This window comes from Trichechus manatus, unplaced genomic scaffold, assembly GCF_000243295.1.
Source record: "Trichechus manatus latirostris isolate Lorelei unplaced genomic scaffold, TriManLat1.0 scaffold00151, whole genome shotgun sequence".
NCBI lineage: Eukaryota > Metazoa > Chordata > Mammalia > Sirenia > Trichechidae > Trichechus > Trichechus manatus.
The window spans coordinates 4,760,047-4,782,242 of record NW_004444087.1 but is presented as its reverse complement, the minus strand read 5'-3'; the positions used below and the strand labels follow the sequence as shown (position 1 = coordinate 4,782,242).

Here is a 22,196-nt window from a genome sequence, read left to right as displayed (position 1 = left end):
GGTGGGGCACAGCAGTCAGGCCTGGGGCTCCGGTCTTTAGGGGGTGACCAGGTGGTCTGGGCTGATGTGCATGTCTTGGGGACTCTCCCGGGAGGCAGGTGTGCCCTCCTGCCTGGGAGCAGTTGGGTCAGCCCACCCCGGCTTTCAGGGGCCATGCCTGCGGAGGGTGAACGCGGTTCCCGTGATGGAACAATGGAGCACAGCTTCCTAGGGCCAGGAGGCCATGGCCTGGGCTGGGGAGGGAGAGGAGGTCCGTGAGAATCTTTGCATCAAGGCCAACAAGTGGGGGGAGAGGAGAGAGAAGAGATGCAAAGAGAGGGAGAGCATCCAAGAGAATGAAAAAAGGATGGGAGGGAAAGTGAGACTGAGAACGGTGGGGAGGGAGGCAGCTGAAAGGAGGGAGAAAGACTGATGATGGAAGGGAACAGAGAAAGATGCGGGCGTCAAAGAGCAAAGCAGCCCCCAGCCTCGCGCCCGCCTTGTCCCTTTGGGGGCCGCGTGTTTTCCTCTGTCCTGCAGCTCACCTGAGAGGTGCGGAGATGGGATGGGCTCTTCCTGCCCAAGTTAGCGCTGTGAAGTGCTCATCTCACTGTAATTAACAGGCTCTTCCTCTCCACTAGCCCCCTCATGGTCACAAGAGGGCTGCCAGCACAGGCTGGGGCACCCTTGTCCACATTTAGTAGGACAGGAAGAAATGCTCCCCCATTGCTTTCTCCTTGAGGGAGGAAAGTCTTCCCCAAGACCCTCTCCCCAGCCACAAAGGACTCAGTGTCCATCCCTGAGCTACATCCAGCCCTCCTCCCCACCCAGAGTGCCAATGTCACGGTCCTGAGGGCCTGGTGATGCTGATGCCACCGGCCATTCTCAGGCATTAGCAGTGACACTGGACGCTGGCAATCACTCCCTCCTTCGGACATGCTTTCTCACCTGAGCCCAGGACCCCCCCCCCCGTCCCCCCCCCCCCCCCCTCCCCCCCTTCCCGGGGGGGGCCGGGCTCCGGCGGGTGCGGGGGTGGGCGGGCGGGGCCGGGGGTGGGGCCCCCACCACCGTTCCCCCCGCCCCCCCCCGCATATCCTCCTGCTGGTCACACCTCCTCTCCATGACCTCTTACTTTGGACATGAACAGTGTGGCTGAGTTCTCGGGGGACCCTACCTAAGGGGCCCTCAGTGCTATGGTTGGGTGGGAGGGTGATGGGCCCAGCTCCTGACGGCACCCTCCCTCCCCGAGGCCTGGGCTCTCCTGCAATAGCAGACAACCAATGGTTTATAAATAATTCTGCCCTCCCCACCCAGGCGCTGGCTGGCAGAGCTGATATGGGCAGAAAAGCCTGTGCACTCCGAAGCGAGGAGCATCATCGGAGCCCGGAGGACGCTTTCCATTAGCAGACTTCAGTCCAGCCCTGGCCCAGGCCCAGGAGTTCTTGGGAGGCAGGGTTGCTGGCTCTAGCTCCTCAAAACCATCGGAGTCTTTTGGCTGTTTGTAGGGACGGCTCCTGCTGAGCCTTCAGGGAGCAGAGCAGCCCCGTCGGGTGTAGGAAACCAGGCTGTCCAGGCCTCGTCTGGGCCAGGATGAGGGTGTCACTGAGCATCCAACAAAGACCCCAGGTTCCAGAAAGGCACCAGGGTCCTGGGATGAGGGCAGCTCAGCACTCACGCACCTGGGCCCAACTGCGGCTCAGTCCCCTTCTAGCATGCCTCATGGATAAGTCAGTTAACCACCGCAGACCTCAGTTTACCAGGAATGAGCACATTCACTATTGCTGCATAACAAACTACCCCAAAATGCAGAGGCTTAAACACCATAAACCCATTGCTGTTGAGTCGATTCTGACTCATGGTGACCCCATGTGACAGAGTAGAACTTCCCCATAGGGTTTTTTAGGCTGTAATTTTTATGGAAGCAGATCACCAGGTCTTTCTCTCAAGGAGCTGCTGGGTGGGCTGGAACCTGTCATATTTCAGTTACCAGCTGAACACTTAACTGCTTCGCCACCAGGGCTTCTTCTAAACTACAATAAAGATGTCCTATTACCTCACTAATGATATTGAGCATCATTTCATGTGCTTATTGGCCATTTGTATATCTTCTTGGAGCCCTGGTGGCGCAGTGATTAAGAGCTCGGCTGCTAACCAAAAGGTTGGCAGTTTGAATCCACCAGCCGCTCCTTGGAAACCCTATGGGGCAGTTCTACTCTGTCCTATAGGGTCGCTATGAGTTGGAATCGACTTGATGGCAACTTTTTATTTTTTTTTTTTTTAATTACCTCATAGTTTCTGTAGGGCAGGAATTCAGGAACAGCTTAGCTGGGTGGTTCTATCCACTGAGGCTGCTGAAGCCTTGACTGGAACTGGAGGATCCTTTCCAAGGTGACTCCCCTATGTGGCTTTTGGCTGGAGGCCTCAGTCAGTCCTCACAGCATGGTGGCCATTTTTCCCAGAGCCAGTCAGCAAAGGGGGAGCTGCCATGCTTTTTTATGACCTCACCTCTGAAGTCCCACCCCTTCCGTTCCATAATAGCCTTCTATTGGTTGCTCTGACCAGCCTTATTCAATGTGGGAAGGGGCTACACAGCATGAAGAACTGGAAGCAGGGGGCCATCTTGGAGGCTGGTTGCCCTTGGCTGGAAGGCTTGTTGTGAGGATTAAATGAGCTGATGTATAGAATGTCCCCCCAGTGCTGGCACATGGGGCCTTGATCACTGGGGCACCCTGCAGCCTTCTCCACTCCTCAGGAGAATTTTCTGAAACCAATTGTGGTTTCCAAGAAGTGGGCTCCACTGAGTCTCCCAGGCTGGGGAAGCAGGGACTAAGGGGTCTGGACATGGCAGGCAGGAGGTGAGGGGCTTTGTTGGGCAAAGAGGTTGATCCTTCTGAGTAGTGAGAGCGCCCCAGGGAGGGTGCCTCACAGGCAAGGTGCAGGGAGACCGAGAGGTTGGCCTGGATGATCACTCTCCTAAGGGGTGGTTCAGTAACAGAAATTTCCTCTTCCATGCTGGAGACCTGGGTTCAATTCCTGGCCAATGTACCTCATGCACAGCCACCACCCATCTGTCAGTGGAGGTCTGCATGTTGCTAGGATGCTGAACAGGTTTCAGCGGAGCTCCCAGACTAAAATGGACTAGGAGGAAAGTCCTGGTAATCGACTTCCAAAAAGAAGCCAATGAAAACCCTATGGATCATAACAGTCCTATCTGTAACCGGTCATGGGCATGGCACAGGACCAGGCAGCGTTTGTTTCATTCTGTCGTGCGTGGGGTGGCCACGAGTCAGGGTCGACTTGATGGCAGCTGACAACAAGTGTTTCCCCAATAAACACCCACCCACTCCGTTTCCAGCATCCCCTCCAGCTCCTCCGCAGCCTCCTCCAGGCATTTAGAAGGGAGCAATTATGTGTCACGCACCCCACAGCCCAGCCCGCAGGAGCGGGGGAACCATGTGTCCACCTCACAGGAGTCACTGCAGGCCTAGCCAGCAGGGATTTGTGGGCTGGCTTTGGGTTCTGACTTACCACTGTCACGTATGTGACCTTGAGCGAGGTCCTTCACCATCCTGAGCCTCAGTTTCCACAGCTGTAGAACAGGGATGAAAGTTCTTATATCAAAGGGGGATTCTTAGGATTAAATGAGTTAATTCACGGAAGGCACTTGGAACAGTATCTGGCACACAGCACCAAAAAATAAACCAAAAAACAAACTCATTGCCCTGAAATTGATTCTATCTTGTGGCGACCCCACGTGTTACAGAGTAGAACTGTGCTCCATAGGATTTTCTAGGCTGTAATATTTATAGAAGCAGATTGCCAGGCCTTTCTTCTGCAGCACAGTTGGGTGAATTTGAACTGCCAGACTTTAGCTGAGCAGTTGACAGCAAACCATCTGTGCCACAAAAAAAAGGTGTTAGGTGCAGCAAAGCCTTGCAAGACCCAGGCCCAAGGTGGCTGTCTCCCTCCACTCCAGGCAGCCCAGGGTGAGTGCTGGGAGCTTCCCTGCCTCTGCCATCCCCCAGCCCAGGCTGAAGGGACTCGCTGTCCAGGAAGCCTGAGGGCCTCCCAAAGGCCAGTTATCGAATGTGGACAGCCCAGCAGGTGCACACTGAGCTGGACAGACCAGGGCCAGAGATAGCCCTGCTGCCCTGAGGTGCCCAGCCCACACCTACAAAAGGTGGGACCAAGCCAGGCCCCCCCCGCCCCCCCCCGGATGAGCCGTGCCCCAGCTCCTCGGTTGCCACTGGATGCCAAGGAGCAGGAGGCAGCTTCCAGGAGGGGGTGACCTCTGAGGTGAGCTGGGGACGATGGAAGGATGGTTCTTGCCAGGCTGGAATTTTCTCTCTCCTTCTACCCAGCCCCACCCACCTTCTATTACTCTCGGGGGAGCTGGGTCCCAGGAAGCTTCCGGAGAAGGGCTGGTCCTCCTCTGCCCTGCAGGCTATGTCATCTGTCTGGAATGCACTTGCGATTCCCCTCCTCCCCTCCCTCTCCCTCTCTCCCCTCCCCCCTCCCTCCTCCTCCCCCTTCTCATCCTCCTCCCCTTCCCTCTCCCCCTCCCCATCTCTTCTCTCCTCCTCTCTCTCTCCTATTTTTCTCCCCCTCCCTCTCCTTCCCTCCCCCTTCTCCCCTTCTCCTCCTCCTCCTCCCTCTCCGTCTCATCTTCCTCCTCCTCCTTCCCGTTCTCTCCTGTCCACTCCCCCCATCTCCCCTCCCCCTCCTGCCCCCTCTCCTCCTTCCTCTTCTCCTCCTCTCCCTCCTCCGACTCCTATTTGCATGCCAGCCCATCACTTCCTGACCCACCAAGCCCTAGAGGGGTACCTTCCTAACGGGAGTGGGGGGTGTCTCCTGGAGATCCAAAGCCCACCCCAGCCCACAGAGGAAAGAGAAGCCCTCCCATCTTACCTCAGCCACCCCGAGGTTCTGAGGAAGGAGTCTGGGGAAGCTTCAAAGCCCCTGGAGGCAAGACTTGGGGAGGGTTCACAGTCATGGGATGAAGGTTCACTCCTGGGGGGGCTTCTTTGGAGCCAGGGCTGTTGGCCCAGAAGATGAGGTCTGAGGTCTCCGCAGGGCAAATATGGGAGGGGCTAGGCTGGGCTGGGTGTGCAGCTGTCATTCGGAGAGCCTTCCAGAGGAGATCCCTTTACCTGCTCACCTACCCTGGACCCTCCCGTCACAGGTAAAATGAAGGCTGGTCTGGATCCTCTGTCCCTCTGACTGGTCTCTTCCCAGACTCTCTGCTGCAGGGTCCTCTCAGCCATCCTGCCTCGGACCCCAGCCTTCCCTGGCTGCTCTGGCTAAAGGGTCTCCCTGCCAGATAGATTAGAGATAGATAATAGATAGATATATAGAGAGAGACAGATACAGAGATAGATAAGAGAGAGAGAGATAAAGAGAGAGAGAGCTGTGATCCAGTCAGCTGCAACTCACGGCAACTCCATATACAACAGAACAAAACGTTGCCTGGTTCTGCATCATTCTCATGATCGTTCAGGGCCATCCTTGAGGCTTTTGTGCCAGTCCATCTCACCAAGGGTCTCCTCACCCCCGCTGGCCCTCTGATTCACCAAATACAATGTCCTCCTCCACGATTGATCCCTCCTGTTGATGTGTCCAATGCAAGCAAGTCGGACAATGTTCTGTTGTAAGCCCTGGTGGCGCAGGGGTTAAGTGCTCGGCTGCTAATCAAAAGGTTGGCAGTTGGAATCCACCAGCCAGCCACTCCTTGGAAACACTATGGGGTAGTTCTACTCTGTCCTATAGGGTCTTTTATGAGTCTGAATTGACTCAACAGCAATGGGATTGGTTTTGGTCTTTTAATTTTCAGAAGTAGGTCAGCAGAACTTTCTTCCTCATCTCTCTTAGCCTGGAAGCTCTGCTAAAACCTGTCCACCACGGGTGATCCTTGATGGTATTTGAAATACTGGTGGCATAGCTTCCAGTATCACAGCAACACGTGAGCCACCACAGTATGACAGACAGATGGGGTGGGGGTGGGATATACTTAGATATTATACATACTAGTAGCTCCAAGGTTTTGAGTGTTTCATTTGCACCAGACCCAGTGCTTTCTGTATATAATCTCGTTTCGTGGGCACAGCTAATCCCCAGAGGGAAGTATTATCCCCACTTTAGAGATAAGAAAATTGAGGCCCAGAGACGTTAAGGAACTTGTGTGATGCCACACAGCTAATAAGAAATAGAGGCAGGGCATGAAGGCAAGTAGATGGATTTGTCAAAGAGATTAATGAAATTCTGTGCTTTAACCAGAGCATCATACGCTAGTGCACTGGCAGGGTCATGGGATCAGTAGATCAGGGGTTGTCTGGCTAATGGTTGAGTTCATTCCTGATTTCCCCAATAGCAAAGGCAGGAAGAATGTCTGACAAGGGAGGCTGGTGAGTGGTCCCTGGTGGAAGGGCACTGGGCTCTATCCTGGCCACCATCTTTATCTGGACTCAGAGGAAGACCTGGTATCTAGCTAGAACCAGCTGACTGCTGGGAGCCGTAGCAACAGCAGAGCCACGGGATGAAACCATCAGAAACCAACCAAATGGTCTTCTGCTGGGCTAAATAAGAGTCTTACACTGTGTTCATGCAAGATCCAACTTCGTCAAGGAGTTTGCATGAAAAGGTTCTGAGGGCCTTAGTGGCCCACAAGCATGCTATGGAGTCCAGGTCTCTAGGCCCTGAAGGTATCTTTGCCCTTACAGACACAAGTGAGACTCCGTGAAGAGGGGAAACAAATCCTTTGTTCAAGCAGAAGTAGAGCCGGGACAGAAGAGTTAGTCCTCTCCTTCTACATTTGGTCACATCCCAAGAGGCAGGAGAGGCCTGAGAGGGGAGAGAGGTCAGTATGGTTGCTGACATCAGGAGAGGCTTCCTGGAAGGAGGGTGAGTTATACTCCGAGGAGGCAATGTGCAGCCCCCATCTCACCAGAGGCCCTACCTGCACCTCGAGCCCAGAGCCCAGAGCCTCCAGTGAAGCAACCATGCAATGGTTTTGAACAGCAGAACCCAGGCTTACTGAGGTCAGCCCGGGCTGACCCTGTGCCCGAAGGCTCCTGGCCCCCAGACATGAAACCACCCACCCAGGCCACGCCTTGGGCCTGCCTTGTCTCCCCAGTGTGGCAGCATGGGGTGGGAGTTGGGGAGGGAAGTGAGTCACCACTGCTTGCTGATTCAGCCACAGGGACTGTCCATGACCCTAAGGAGCCAGGCCAAGATCAGTGGCCAAGAGCCTGCCCAGCTCATCCCAGCAGGGTGTGTGGCCCGGGGCCTGGCTAAGCCTCTTCCTGCCAATGATGACCTCATTTCGCCCACATGGCTCTGGTGGGTCATTAGCCCATTGCGGAGATGGGGAAGTTGAGACTCAGAGAAGCCCTATATTGGGCAGAGCCAGACATGGAAACAGGGCAGCTCCAGGCAAAGCCACTGCGCCTAGGGTGGCCGACAGCGAGACGGGGCCCAACAGAGGGTCTGTCCCCCTCTGAGTCCCTTGGCCAGAGTTCCAGCCTCAAGGAAACTTCTGTCTTGGGAGAGCTGTGCCACCTCTCAACTAGGGAAGGAGCTCAGTAACTGCACAAAGGAATGAATGAATGAATGAACAAATGAGTGTACAAAAGAATGAACAAGTGAATGAACAAATGAGCAAATGAATGAGTGAACGAATGAGCAAATGAGCGAGTGAATGAACAAACGAGCAAATGAGTGAATGAACAAATGCATGAGTGAATGCTTTGCCAGGTACAAAGGGGTGGGCGTGTGCAAGGGCGGCCCTGGCCCCTGCATCCTCACTGCTCTGCCCCCGCCTCCCAGGCAAGCAAGCTGCCCACAGAGACCAATGGCCCCCAAGGCTCCTAATGACCCCACCACCCATACGGCCCAGGACCCCCGGCTAAGTCCTGTGACCCACCCAGAGCCTAGCATCTGCTGTGCTGGTCAGAGGTTCTGCCCAAGGGTGCAGGTGACCCAGTGGTCTCAGCCCAGCATGGAGGGCTGGGCCCAGGCAGGTTGAACCCACTGTCTGGGTGGCCCTGGACCAACGTCATCACCCTCGAGCCTCAGTTTTCTCACCTGCTGCTGCATGGGGCTGCAAGGTGTCCCCATACCTGTTCAGAGGGCAGCTGCATTCAGGTGTGTCCAAGGCTAGGAGTGGCTGCACGGTCCTCCCCCACGCCTCCCCCAGGCTGTCCTCGACAGCCCCACCTGACCCCACCTGAGGTAAGAGAGGGGGCTTTGTTCCATTCCAGATACATTTCTGGAGGGGGGGGGTTGTTCCTTTATTATTGTAGAGGGGGAGGGGGGCCCAGAGACATCAAAGGGTTTGCCTGAGTCCACACAGCAAGTGGAGTAACTTGAGCCCGGCTTTCAGGGCTCCTCTCTGGGTGTGTGTGAGGGGGAGCAGGGCTGAGGGGTGCCCACAGGGCCTGGGAAGGAGGGGGCTGGGCAGCGGAGGGGCAGCTGCTCAGGCCTAGGTGGGAACGAAGACCCAGCCCCTGCCCTCTACCCCACCCCCACTCTGACCCACCCCTATTCTCTGCCCCACCCTTGTCTGAGGCACTGTCTCAGGTTGGGGAGACTGTAGGAGCTTCCTCACCCGTCTCCCCGCCTCTACACCCTCTCCACGTCATTGCTTACTGCGGAATTATCCCCAACTTGCTGCGACTCCATGCACAACAGAACGAAACACTGCCTAGTCCTGCTCCATCCCCATGTTCAGTTGTGGATCTGACCACTGTGACCCACAGGGTCTTTTTGGTTGATTTTTGGAAGTCGATTGCTAGGCCTTTCTTCTTAGTCTGGAAGCTCTGCTGAAACCTGTTTGGTGTCACAGCAACATGCAAGCCTCCACTGACAGACAGGTGGTAGCTGCGCATGAGGTTCATTGGCTGGGAATTGAACCCAAGTCTACTGTGTGGATGGCAGGATTCTACCACGGCCGTGTTCCTCCTCCCCACATGGCCACAGGAAGGGTCTTCTATGACACAAGTCAGATATTCTCTCCTCTGCTCAGACTCCCCAGTGGTTTTTCCCTGCCCTTCAGATAAAACCCAAGCCCCACGCAGGGCCTCACGGGGCATGTCTCTGGCTTCCTCTTCCACATCATCAGGGGAGGCACATCTAGGTCTCGTGCTCATCCTGGACCCAGCAGCAGGGACCCCGCAGGCCATGATCATCTCTGGGCCATCCCTAACTCTGGAACCTTCTCGGTCGGTGTGGCTCCACCTGGGCCAGAGCGGGGCAGACTGTCCTTTGGAGAGTTGGCATCTCCATCTCCTGGGGCGGCCCCAGAATTCTCACGAAGCCTGACTCCCGCCTGGGATGGGCTGGGCGGCTGCCTCCATCTCTGGGGTCTCTCTCAGCCCCAATGCAAGGCCCAGCCCTGCCGGCCACGCTGGCTGGGGGATTTGTCTGAAACCCACTGCCTGTCCCGGAGGCCAGGGCTGGGGGTGCCCTCTGCTTCAGGATCCCTGATATCAGACAGAGAGTTCCCTCTGGGTGACTTACAGGCCACCATCAGCCGGTCACATCAGCCCATAGGCCTCAACCTGAGGAAGGGGGCCTCCTGGGAGATGCCTGGAGGGGCCTGAACATCAGGCAGAGGTCTTGCCCCAGAACAGGAACAAGAGGTTGGAAATCCATATGTGTTCCCACCTTTGTCTCCCCCTGCCTGCCCCCTAGTGCCATCAAGGCTTGGTCACTGAGTGGGCAATGGTGTTATTTCCCTTCTAGGTGGCCCCCAACACTTTGAAGACCCAAAGCCACCCAGGACCCGCAGTGCACTTGGCAACGAAAAAATTATGGAGGGTGGGGAGGCCAAGTGTAAACAAGAACACCACCCTCATGGATCAGAGCCCGGACAAAAGCTGCCCAGTCAGAGAAGCTTGTTCATTGCACATTTAATAGGACATGCAGCATCCGGGGAGCACGCGGGACGGGACGGGGCTTACACGGCACGGAAACACCCACAGAGGCAGCCACTGACGGGGCCAGGGCTGGGGAGGGCGACAGGGCAGGGGCACGGGCCAGGGTGACGTGTGATTCGTGACGGCCAGTGAGGATGTTTTGCAACACGCCCCCTGGACGACGAGAGACCCTCAGACAAGGGCATACCCCTCTCTGGTGAGGCTAGCCCCCTGAGACGCGGACAGCCACCCGTTGGACGAGGACAGACCCTCGGATGAAGACAGCCACCTCAGAAGAGGCGGCATCGAAATTGGGCCAATCGCATAATCTCGTTTGGATTTTGGGCTCCCTGAAGCTTCTATGAAGCTCCCTGCACTTGCCTAAGCCCCTTCAGGCCCATCGAACTTGCACTGTTACTGGACTGCAGATAGATTTTGGGGAGAATTCGTTTGGTCAACTATTTCATGCGTGGGGTCCAGGCTGGTTTGACAATGAGATGGGAGCTCTTATAACGGCTGCATGAGGCCCCTGAGGGGCAGGGCTGATAGCCCAGTGTGGGCACATCTGCAGAGAATGCGGGAGGAGGGGGCTCTGGTTCTTACAACCTAACCCAGGATCTATTTTGGAAACCCCTCCTCTCCCTCACAAGGTCCCCAGGAAGCTGCTTTGGGGAGAAGTGGACCCAGACCTCCCTCTGACTCCTAGGGAAGGCTGATTTAGAACAGGGTCCACTGGGCTTGGAGAGTCCCAAACTCAGACATGTTTCCTTTGCCTTCGGAGCATCTTGGCCCAGTAAAAGGACCACAGGTCAGTTGGTCCATGTTCCCAACCTGCTTTAAGATGGTGAGAGGTGAGGGCAAGACCCTCGAAGCCATGTAAACACCTTTCCATGCTCTGCGCAAGAGGGCTACCTGTGGGGGTCTTGTTGCAACAGAAATGGCATCAGCACCCTGATTCTGGAGGCTCTCCCCCTGCCCAGCCAGTCAGGGAAGACACTGAACTAAACAACCCAGAGGGTCTTCCTTTGGCGGGGGGGTAGGATCAAGGAGCAGGGTGCATGTTTGGGAGGGGATCCTTGAACTTCCCCACCTCTTCAACCTCAATTCTTTGCTCTGAGCCTGACCTTCCCACTGGGGACAGCCCCCGCTGGACATACTCTGTGCCACGTGGGACACTTGGCTTGGGATGGATAGGCATCACAGAGCCTGGGAGGCAGGCGAGGGGCAGAGGGACAGTGTGCCAACCAGCTCTGGAGAGAGGAGCTAGAGAGCCGCCGCGGCCACCCTCATCTTCCTCAGAGACAGCCAGGAGGCCGGCAAACTCATCCAGACAAGGGTCAGTGCCAACTCAGCCATTCTCCTCCCGAGAGGGCCCCACTAGAAGACTGAGGGGACTGGGAATCTCTGAGATGAGACAGAGAGGCAATGATGATGAGGAGGAGAACGGTGGGTGGGGAAGCAGGGCCGTCACTTCCTGGGGCCCTGGGCAGACCTGGTCTGCCTGCCTTGCATCTCTGAAAATGCACAAGGTGATCATTTTATTCCAAAAAGTGAGTCCGGGAGAGGGCACGACCCCTGCCACCAGGAGGCCAGCCCCCCGGCCCACCACACCCCCGGCCCGCTGCACCCCTGCCGCGCCCTCCTGCGCATACACAGCAGACACGACGGCCACCACACGACAGTTAGGGAGCGGGCTGGCCGCCGGCGGGCTCAGACGGTGAGGGAGATGAAGCTGTTGTAGCGCTGGATGTTCCTCTTGAGGATTTCGGAGCAGGGCCCCAGCACACGCTCAAAGCGTGGCCGGTCCAGCTTCACGCACTTGAGGGGCCCCCGGGCCACCACGGTGGCCGCACGGGGCCGGTTCAGCAGCAACGCAATCTCTCCTGTGGAGAGAAGGGGCGGTCAGCAGCCTGGCCAAGCACAGGGCCAGGCAAATACACCCTAGGAGGCCTGGAAGCTGCTCCCCTTCAAGGGTCCGTGCAGGTGGGGTGGCCAGATTTATGGAAGGGGAAAAGACAACAACCTCAGAGTGATGCCCAGTCAAATCTGAATTCAGGTAAACAATGAATCTTTTTTTTTTTTTAGTATAAGTACAGTCCATGCACTATTTGGGATATAGTTAAAAACTTCGCTGTTTATCTGACATTTAGATTTGATTGCGGTCCTCCTGGGCTCTGTCCAGTGCCATGAGTGCAGTGGGGACTTTGGGGTGCTGCCCAGATCCTCATGCTGTGGGAATGGGGGTGGTGGCAGCATCTCTCTCCAGATTATGCAGCCCAGATTATGCCCCGTCTCTGGTGACTGGTCAATGCGGGGTGCCCAGGCCAGGTGCATCACAGCAATCTAAGCTTGCTGAGAGGCAAGAGCTCCGGGTGGTTGAGGCCTCTGTGGCAGCCTCACTGGGGCTTGGCCTCTCCCTCTGCCCAGCCCTGGCCCCTGGAGGCCTTGTCCCTGGGGTCTCCACCTCAGGGCAGCTCCCAGGGCTGAGCAGTGCATGGGGAAAGGGTGCACAGAGTTGGTTCTGAGGTTCAAATGTGTCTTCTGAAAACATGCCCACTTACCGAAGTAGTCGGAGGGCCCGAGCCGCCCCACCTCCATGTACTCCTCGTTGGGGGACCGGCGCTGGAGCACGGATGCTGTGCCCTGTGGAGATGAGGGGGAAAGGTGAGAATCCACCAGGCAGAGCAGAGGGACCCTCGAGGGGCTCCTCCACCAGCTGCCCCTCCATCTGCTGCCCCTCTACCCACCACCCTGCTGGATCCAATTCTCCATGACATACCCATGGGGTCCTGGGGTGGAGGTGGCCCTATGTCTGTCCTTGAAGATATGTGGACACTGGTCAGGAGAGGCATGGAGGAACCCCGTGTGCGGCCCCCGGGCAGGGAGACGTCCGGGGTGCCCTGGATGCACCCCTTCCCAGGGTCCACGTGCACCCCTACCCAGGGGGTTTCCCTGCACCCCTTTCCTGGGCGCCCTGGACATGCCCCTCCCTGGGGTCCACGTGTGCCTCGGGCGATGCAGCTTTGCGCTGACCTTGAATTCCCTCTCAAGGACTGGATCGCGCCCAGCTGCCCGGGGGCTCGGGGCTGCAAGGGCATGTGCTCAGAGTCACAGCTCCCCCCTCAAACGGGGAGGGGTCTGCAGACAAGCCTGGCTCAATGATTAACACACTAACACAGAGGCTGTGGGCTGAACAACAGGGAGACTCGGAGCCTTCACCACCTGCGGAATATGTTACACATTAAAGAGTCAGCCAGGGACCCCCCCTCCCTGCTGTTGGGGTGGTAGAAATGTCCCCCATATTCCACTTGTCCCACAAGGGGGCCCTGGGGGTCAGGGGCCATGGGGTATCATGGAGAGAGTGCAGAAGGGATCCCAGGTGTCAGAGGGGCCATGGGATGTCATGTAGAGTGGGGCAGGGGGCTGTCGGGTGTCATGCTCTGAACCCCTCCTCTATGAATGGGGCCCTGGTACCCCACGCCCACGGCAGCCCCTGGGACAGCTGCGCCAGGACAGCCACCAAGCCTCCCCCTGCACACACACTCCCACACCCCTTCAGAGCCACTCACAGGGTACACCAACACTTAATTCCAGGGTGGGCTTGGTTCACCTGGATCATTCGACCAGCCAGCTCCAGGTTAATGTGTAACTCCCCAGACTGTCAGAAGACCCTCTGTGCCCACCGCACTGGGACCACCAGGCAGCCCCTGACAGCTGGGCCTGCCCAGGCCCTGCTGGGCCACCGGCTCCAGGCCTGCATGGGTTTATGAATCTGCACTGATGGATGGCTGGGCCGTGTGGCAGCAAGCCGTCTCCCCACCCCAAGCGCCGCCACCACCACCGCACAAGGGTGGGACAAGGAGCCTTAGCCTGCCAGGCGCCTGCAGCCTCAGGCCTCATGATCACCGAGCCTGGGGACACTTTCCTCTCCTTTAAATTGCTGCTGTTGTGAGAATCCAAACAAAAAAGTCCCAGGGGGTTCACCACGCGGTCAGGAGCAGAGCCAGCCTGCAGTACACAAGTGCTGCTACAGGATTATGATTTGTTTTGATGCCCCATTGCAGCCACTTAATGGCCTTTACACTTGCACCTTCTTACTTATCAAGTATATACAGTACCTGCCTTTCATTCCCACATGTAACAACTTCCCTTTTCCAACTGGGGTCGTTTGACCCTCTTATCACCCCAGGAAGGAAACTGAAAGTCTCTCCTTCACAGTCTCAGCCCCTCGTCTAGCTTACATGTTGCTGTGATGCTGGAAGCTATGCCACCGTATTTCAAATACCAGCAGAGTCACCCATGGTGGACAGGTTTCAGCAGAGCTTCCAGACTAAGACAGACTAGGAAGAAAGGCCTGGTGATGTAGTTCTGAAAATTAGCCAATGAAAACCCTATGGATCACAACAGAACATTGTCCAACTCACTTACTTTGGACACGTCATCAGGAGGGATCAATTACTGGAGCAGGACATCATGTTTGGTGAAGTAGAGGGCCAACAGGGGCAAGGGAGATGCTTGGTGAGATGGAATTGCACAGAACAAAATGCTGCCCAGTCTGGCACCATCTTCATGATCTTTGGTATGTTTAAATCCATTGTTGTGGCTACTGTGTCAATTCATCTCATTGAGGGTTTCCCTCATTTTTGCTGACCTTCCACTTTACCAACCATGATGTCCTTTTTTTAGTGATCGGGATGATGTGTCCAAAGTAAACAAGCTGAAGTCTGCCATTCTTTCTTCTAAGGAGCATTCTAGCTGTATTTCTTCTAAGACTGATGTGTTTGTTCTTCTGGCAGTAGACGGTACGTTCAATATTCTCAGACACCACCACAGTTCAAACACATCAATACTTCTTCTGTCCTCCTTTTTCATTATTCAACTTTCGACACATACCCAGGCCTCCCTTGTGGACAGGTGTGGTCATGTGACCAAGTCCTCCCCAATGGGCCCTGCTCCCTTCCCCACCCCACTGCTGGAACCCAAGTGGTGCCAGCCCAGCCCAACCACTTGACGTCTACAAGACCCTGAGGTATGGCAGAGCCACAAGATGAAAGGGCCACGTGGAACGGAGCCACCCACCAACCTGGAATACTCACCGTTGGGGGCTGAATTGTGTCCCCAAAATGATATGTTGAAATCCTAACTTCTGTACCTGTGAATGTGAACTTGTTTGGAAATAGGGTTTTTCTTTCAATTTAACAAGGTCATAACGGAGCAAGGTGGGTCCTAATCTCTTCTGAGTGGTGTCTTATAAAAGGGGAGAACAGACAGGGAGACAGAGTCATACAGGGGGAAGACACCATGTGAAGATGCATCTACAAGCAGCAAAGGAACGCCAAGGATTGCCGGGAGCCACCAGAAGCTGGGAGAGAGGCATGGAGCAGATTCTTCCTCAGAGTCTCAGAAGGAATCAACACAACTGACACCCTGATTTAGACTCCCAGCCTCCAGAACTGTGAGACCATAAATTTCTGTTCTTTAAAGCCACCACTTTGTGCATTTTGTTACAGCAATGCCAGGACACTAAGATACTCCCCAACAACATTTCTAGAAGAAAATTCTTCCACCTCTAAGCCTCATGGCCGTGGGATGCTTGTTACAGCGGCTCGATCTCTTATCCCAACTAATGTACCACCCAGAGTGGATGGCAAAGGCAGGGCAGTGACAGTCCCTGTGCAGTGACAGCTCTGTCTGTCATACATCCACACGAGTCGTCCATCTGTGGATAGAAGCAAGAGGATGGTGGGGGAGAAGAGCGACAGAGGGATAACCAGACTCCACGCTAGCAAAGCAAAGTGTCCACGCCACATGGACAACAGGCACGACCACCACGTGCTCTCAGCTTCCCAGGGCCACCCCAACTCCAAGTCCACCAACATCCCTCTGACCACTGACATCCTGGAAATCATTTTTTCATGCACCTGGAGCTCCCAGACTATCCTGGAAGCAGCACCGACATTCTCAGGAGGTTTATGAGTCTGGAGTTTCAGGCCGAAAAACATTTTCCAAAACTCTAGATCATATTCCCCAAATTTCTCACTTATTGATTCTAACTCATCTCTAAAAATAAACCAGGTCACATACCATAGAAGACAACCTGGAAGGACACACAATAAGATGTGAGCAGAAGTTGTCTCTAGCAAGGTAGGGTTAAAGATGACCTGGTTTTCTTACAGTTTTTTTTTTTTTTTTTTTGAGTTTCTACAAAATCAAAATCAAATACAAAATTGAAAAGTTGATTTCTTCTGAAAAATTGAGCCTTGTGGGTACATTTTTAAAAGTTAAGGAAAAAAAAAAAAATCATTGCCCCAGCAATTTCACTCCTAGGCATACACTCAAAAGAATTGAAAGCAGGAACTCAAACAGATCTGTGTGCACCAATGTTCATAGCAGCACTATTCACAATAGCCAAAAGGTGGACACAACCCAAGTGTCTATCAACAGATAATGGATAAACACAGTGTGGTTCATCCATACAAGGGAGTTTCATTCAGCCATAAAGAGAAATGAAGTTCTGATGCATGCTACCACACAGAGGAACCTCGAAAAGAACATGCTGAGGGACATAGACACAAAAGGACAAATACTGTATGATCCCACTTACAGGAAATATCTAGAATAGGCAAATGCATAGAGACAGACAGTTTATTAGCTGTTACCACGGGTTGGGAGAGGCGGGGGAAAGCGGAGTATTGCTTAGGGTTACCGAGTTTCTGTTCGGGGTGATGAAAAACTTTTGGAAACAGATAGTGGTAATGGCTGCACGACATGATGAATTGTACACTTAAAAATGGACAAAATGACAAATCTCGTGTTATGTATATTTTACCACAATAAATTTTTTTTTTTTTAATGAAAGCAATCATTGCAACAAAAACTGCTTTCTCCCAGTGGAAACAATTTTAAGACTCTCACTGAACTCCCCTCCATCCAAATTCATGTTCTGCTCCCTAACACGGATGATTTCTCTGTGAGCTCCTCAGCTAAGTGCGTATTCCAATGTTTTGGGGACCAGCTGCATTTTTCACTTGTTTGTTTTAAGTGCCCGAGCCATTTATCTGACAACATTCCTCCGCTCTGCCTCCCTGCTCACAGCAGCCATGAGTGGTGTGCATGTAAAAGTCACACACTCCGGGCTGCAAACTGTCCTGTAACAACTGCACAAACACACTCAGTCAGTGACCGGGCACAGGTTGGTTTTCATGCCAACTTCTAGTGAATCATCCACCCAGCTGGGGCCTCGGTGGAGGCACGACTCGGTACCTTCTGTGGGAAAACAGCGGCGCTAACGTGGGTCCCGTGCCCAGCTTCAGGGAGGCCTGTCTGCACCAGCCTGGGGCAGGGGTCAGCGCCGGGACGGCCCCTCCTGCCTGCACACCAGCACAAGGCAATAAAAATCAGGAAGAGAAAAAAAAAAAAAAAGCCAACAAAAAGCCTGCATTTTCGGGATTCTTCCTTTCTGCAAACCTAGTTATTATCTCCATGTTCTCTGAAGCCAGGAAATGTCTGTCACCCGACATGAAAGTAGCTGGGAAATGGATGACCCGCCAAGCACGGGTGCAGGTGGGCACGACCGAATCCTGGGAGAGGGGTGTCGGTGGGCCCCCTCCTGCTGCCATCTGCCCTCAAAAGTGCCTGCAGGAACCAGTGGCTCTCTGGATGGTGGAATGATGGTGCCTTTTGTTTCTTCTTTGTGCATTTCTGCACTTTTCCACAATAAGCATCTATTACTTCACATGTAGTCCCACCTCCACAAATGTTCTTAGTTACAACTAGAGATTAATTATGATAGTATTTTCACAAGTGTACACATTTGTTAAAACGTATACAGTTATACATTTTAAATACGTACAGATTATAATACATCAATTATACCTCAATGGAGCTGTTACAAAACTAAAAATAAAAGTCGAACAGAGGCTCCCACAAAAAGCAACCCAAAGACAGCGTGGCCTGTCTCAGAATGCTGCTATCCATTATTCACAACAGCCGAAAGGTGGACACAACCCAAGTGTCCATAACAGATGATGGATAAACACAATGTGGTCCATCCATACAATGGACTATTACTCAGCCATGAGGAAGAATGAAGTCCTGATCCAGGCTATGACATGGATGGACCTTGAAAACATCAGGCTGAGTGAAAGACGCCAGACACAAAAGGGCAAATACTGTATGATCCCACTTATAGGAAATCTCTAGAACGGGCAAATGCAGAGACAGAAAGCCTATTAGAGGTTACCAGTGGCTGGGGGAGGGGGGAAATGGGGAGTTGTTGCTTAAGGGTTTCTTTTTGGGGTGATGAAAACGTTTTGGAAATAGAGGTGATGGTTGCACCAAAAAACCACTGCCCCCCATGCTCTTGAGAGTTAGGGTGCTCTCCTCCCATTTCCCTTCAGATTTGTGGTACACAGCCCGTTCCCTTTCAGAAGTGGGTTGCACTGCTCCTATCCCCTTTAGAGTTGGGGTACACTGCCCCATTCTCCTTCAGAGTGGGGTACACTGCCCCATTCCCCTTCAGATTTGGGGTACACCATGCCCATTCCCTTTCAGGGTTGGGATACACTGCTCCCATTCCCCTTAAGAGTTGGGGTACACTGCCCCCATTCTTCTTCAGAGTGGGGTACACTGCCCCCATTCCCCTTCAGAGTTTAGGTACACTGTTTCCAGCCCCCAGGCCCCCAAGGCCATGTCGGGCCATTCAACTTCTCTGATGTCACCCTCCCTCTGCCCTGTGTCTGGAGAAGCCTATAAATAGACTGAAGACAGCCACAAGCAGCCACCTCTGAGCAGAGAGGCCAGACAGAGGTTAGAGGAGCCACTGGTGGCCAACAAATTAATTTACTTTTATTTCACCTGGATCGCTGTTTACAAGTAGTCTAGTCATTGTGGGGAGTTTCTGAAGAACTCAAGCAGGACAATAAAGTGAGTGGACCATTCCCTGAGAGCCTGTCGAATAATCTGCAGCTTCATTTGCGCCGTGAGGGCACCACAAGGGCCTGGAGTTTCCACCTCAGAGTTGGGAGGCTGGGATTTAACCCTGGCACCACTGTGTGGTCCTGGACGAGTTACCTTTCCGAGTCTCAGTTTTCCCACTGTAAAATAAAATAACTATCCCGGCTTCATCAGGCTCTATGGAGACTCACTGGCAAGGGCTTTAAAGCTGCACAACATTTGTGATTATTACAGGGGTGGCATGGTCTGAACTCCTGGTATTTCCCTCTTAGTGCCTGTTTGCTCATCTGTAAAACAGGGATAATGATAGTCACTACCTCTGAGACTTGGAAGGATTAAATGAGTTAAATATGTAAATGCTATGCACATAGAGAGACCTCAATAACTTAGCTATCACCATCTTCAGGAGCCCTGGTGGCACAGTGGTTAAGCGCTGGGCTGCTAACCGAAAGGTGGTGGTTTGAATCCACCAGCGGCTCCAAGGGAGAAAGAGATGGCAATCTGCTTCTGTGAAGATAACAGCCCTGGAAACCCTATGGGACAGTTCTACTCTGTCCCATAGGGTTGCTATGAGTCGGAATTGACTTGATGGCACACAACAGCAGCAACAACATCATCATCACCACCAATACCATCATCACCATCACCACCATCATCACCATCACCACCATCATCACCATCACCACCATCATCACCATCACCATCACCACCATCATCACCATCACCACCATCATCACCATCACCATCATCATCACCATCACCATCACCGTCACCATCACTCTCAGCACTATCATCACCACCATCATTGTCATCATTACCACCACCTTTATTAGCAGAATGAAACAAGAGCTTGACCACCTGAAATCCCAAATGACAGCCCCATGCCTTGCCTCCCAATGCTATGCATGTCTTACAAAACAGGTGCTCATCAGGAGTTACCCTTCTGGATCCTTAGATCCAAATAGTCTCTGCCCAGGACCCTCACAAGAGGGCCACAGACTCCCCTGAGTTTCCCAGTGCCCCTCAGCCAGGCCTCCCTGCGCTCAGCCCTCTCCTGCCCTTGTCCTGGGTAGTGTGGCTGAATCGCCCAGCTCAGGGCTGAGGGACTCGAGGTTCTGGTGACCTAATGCCCGGCTCACAATGACAGTGGCTCCACGGAAAGCCTCCCATATCAGGAGTGTTTTGTGAGTCTCATCAAACAGCCAATCCGGGGAGGGGCAGCCATAGCTGCAAGACTGAATCAGAGAGCCACACGTCGCCAAATTTAGAACGCAGGAGGTCAACTTCCTCCCTGGGCCCATTGTTCAATACCCGGAGCCCAGCTAACCGGGGGCGCGCCTTCCAGAAGGAAGCTTTTCCAGAGAGCCCAGGACCCATCACACTCGCATCACATGCCTGGGAGGGGAGAGCAGAGGGGCTTTCCTCCCCAAGCCATGGGAACTACACAAGCCATCTGTCACGACGGGTGACCAAGCCCTCCTGCCGTCCTTGGGCCAGCCCAGTCCTGGTTGGTGGACGGCCAGTGGGGTGGTTTGGCACCACTGAAGACTGATTTGTTCAGACCGGCACATCTGTCAGGATTTTCAGGGCCAAAACATCCGTCCCGAGGGCCACTGTCTCCACATGGTGCTTAACGCTGCTCACGCCGGTGCCAGGACTCTCAACCGGGATAATCCATGGCCTTGGAATCTACAGCCACATTCCACATCTGTCCGTCTGGGAACGCCTGCCCATGGGCTGTGAGGTCTGAGGGGGGAAACAGGATCTGGGAATGTCTGGAGACAAGACACACAGCAAGCTGTTTTGTTTGGCCTCTTTGGTGGGCTCGGTGGGGCGGGGGGGTTGGGAAGACAATGCTTTTTAACACTTTTTTAGGGGGCAGGGTAAACTTTTTATAATACTCCTAACATTAACAAAAGAAAAAAATTATAAAGAAAATATCAAGGCAAAAGCACTTGTCAGAGGAACACACACAAACTGTCGTTGTTAGGTGTCATCCAATGGATTCCGACTCATGGCAACTCCATGCGACAGAGTAGAACTGCCCCATAGGGTTTCCTAGGCTGTAATCTTTAGGGGAGAGGAGTATTATTCACCTTTTCTTGAGACATCTCTGTGCCACTGGTCTCAGTAACAACCAGCAACATTTTAATCATATAAACCAAGCCAAACTCACTGCCATCGAGTCAATTCCAATTCATAGCAACCCCAGAGGGTTTCCAAGGCTGTAAATCTCTATGGAGCCCCAGGACCGCCACGTCTTTCTCTCGAAGAGCTGGTGCTGGTTTTGAACAGCCGACCTTTCGGTTAGCAGTCAATTTCTTTAACCACTGCACCACCAGGGCTCCTTTTTAATCATATAGTTGTTTTTAATTTTTTTTTTTTAAACGCCCTTGTCTTGAAATGCAGATGTGCTTGCGCCCAGGCCTGCTCAGCCCCCAGCAAGCTGACTTCTGCAACCGATGGCCTCCGGAGCTACGTCAGGACACTGTGAGCACACCCTGATTCATATGAAAGTGCACTTCATTTAAAGGCAAAGCAGGAGGCACCGTGCTCACTTGAGAAATTGACTCATCCACCCTCAAACCAATATGGCGTCTCTCTTTTGGGCGATCAGATGCCAAAGCCCGGCTGAGTGGTGCTGGGATACTCCCACCTGCTCCCAGAGCTGCCTGCTCATCCCAGGGTTATCTCTGAGGCTGGCCAAGTCCCACCTGCTGGGAAAGGGTAGCCAAGGTGTGCGCCAAGGGAGACCTGTTGTGCAAAGGCCCTAGAGAAGCTTCACTTGCAGGAGGTGGGCTTGAAAGGACACATACCCTCCCTGGACCTCAAGGGTCAGAGCCCCACCCGAGGGAGCCAGGCTGACCTGAGTCAGGCTCCGTGGATCAAATCCGTCAGAGCCACCCAGGCCCCAGCTGGCGGGTCTGGGCACGAGTGCTGACCCTGGGGTGGGGGGTCCAGGGAGTAAAGGGGGGCCCACCAGTGAGGTGTTGGGGAGGCATTCAAGCACCAAGTGGGTGGCTGGACTTGGGTAAACTCAAACATTCCGGGAACCCTGACATTGCTCTTCAAGAGAAACTCAGGCTAACAAGCCAGTAAACACTCACCAACATGGACCAGCCACTGTGCTGCATACTGAGGACACCCAGCAAAACCACAGCCTGGCCCAGGGAGGAGCCCGTGGGGAGGTCTCCAGCCTGTAAAAATCACCCGTGGAGAGGTCTGAGGGCTAGGACAGAGTTGGCCCAGGGCAGGCTGACGGCTGAATGCAGAGGGCTGCTCCTAGCACATTTATTCCAGTTCAGCCCAGAAGGGCTGGGGCTGGGGCTGGGGCTGGGGTTGGGGTTGGGG

General features: G+C 54.0%; 1 protein-coding gene across 1 annotated transcript in view; it reads right to left on the bottom strand.

The window, feature by feature from the left end:
* Positions 1–11,600: 11,600 nt before the first annotated feature.
* PRKAR1B (protein kinase cAMP-dependent type I regulatory subunit beta) overlaps positions 11,601–22,196 on the bottom strand; it is a 143,173-nt gene continuing 132,577 nt past the window's right edge. Inside the window, exons 9-10 of the mRNA XM_004385935.2 lie at positions 12,452–12,533; positions 11,601–11,773 (exon numbers count right to left, since the gene is read on the bottom strand). Coding sequence (XP_004385992.1) covers positions 11,601–11,773; positions 12,452–12,533 — 255 coding nt within the window. The remainder of the gene's footprint in view (positions 11,774–12,451; positions 12,534–22,196) is intronic.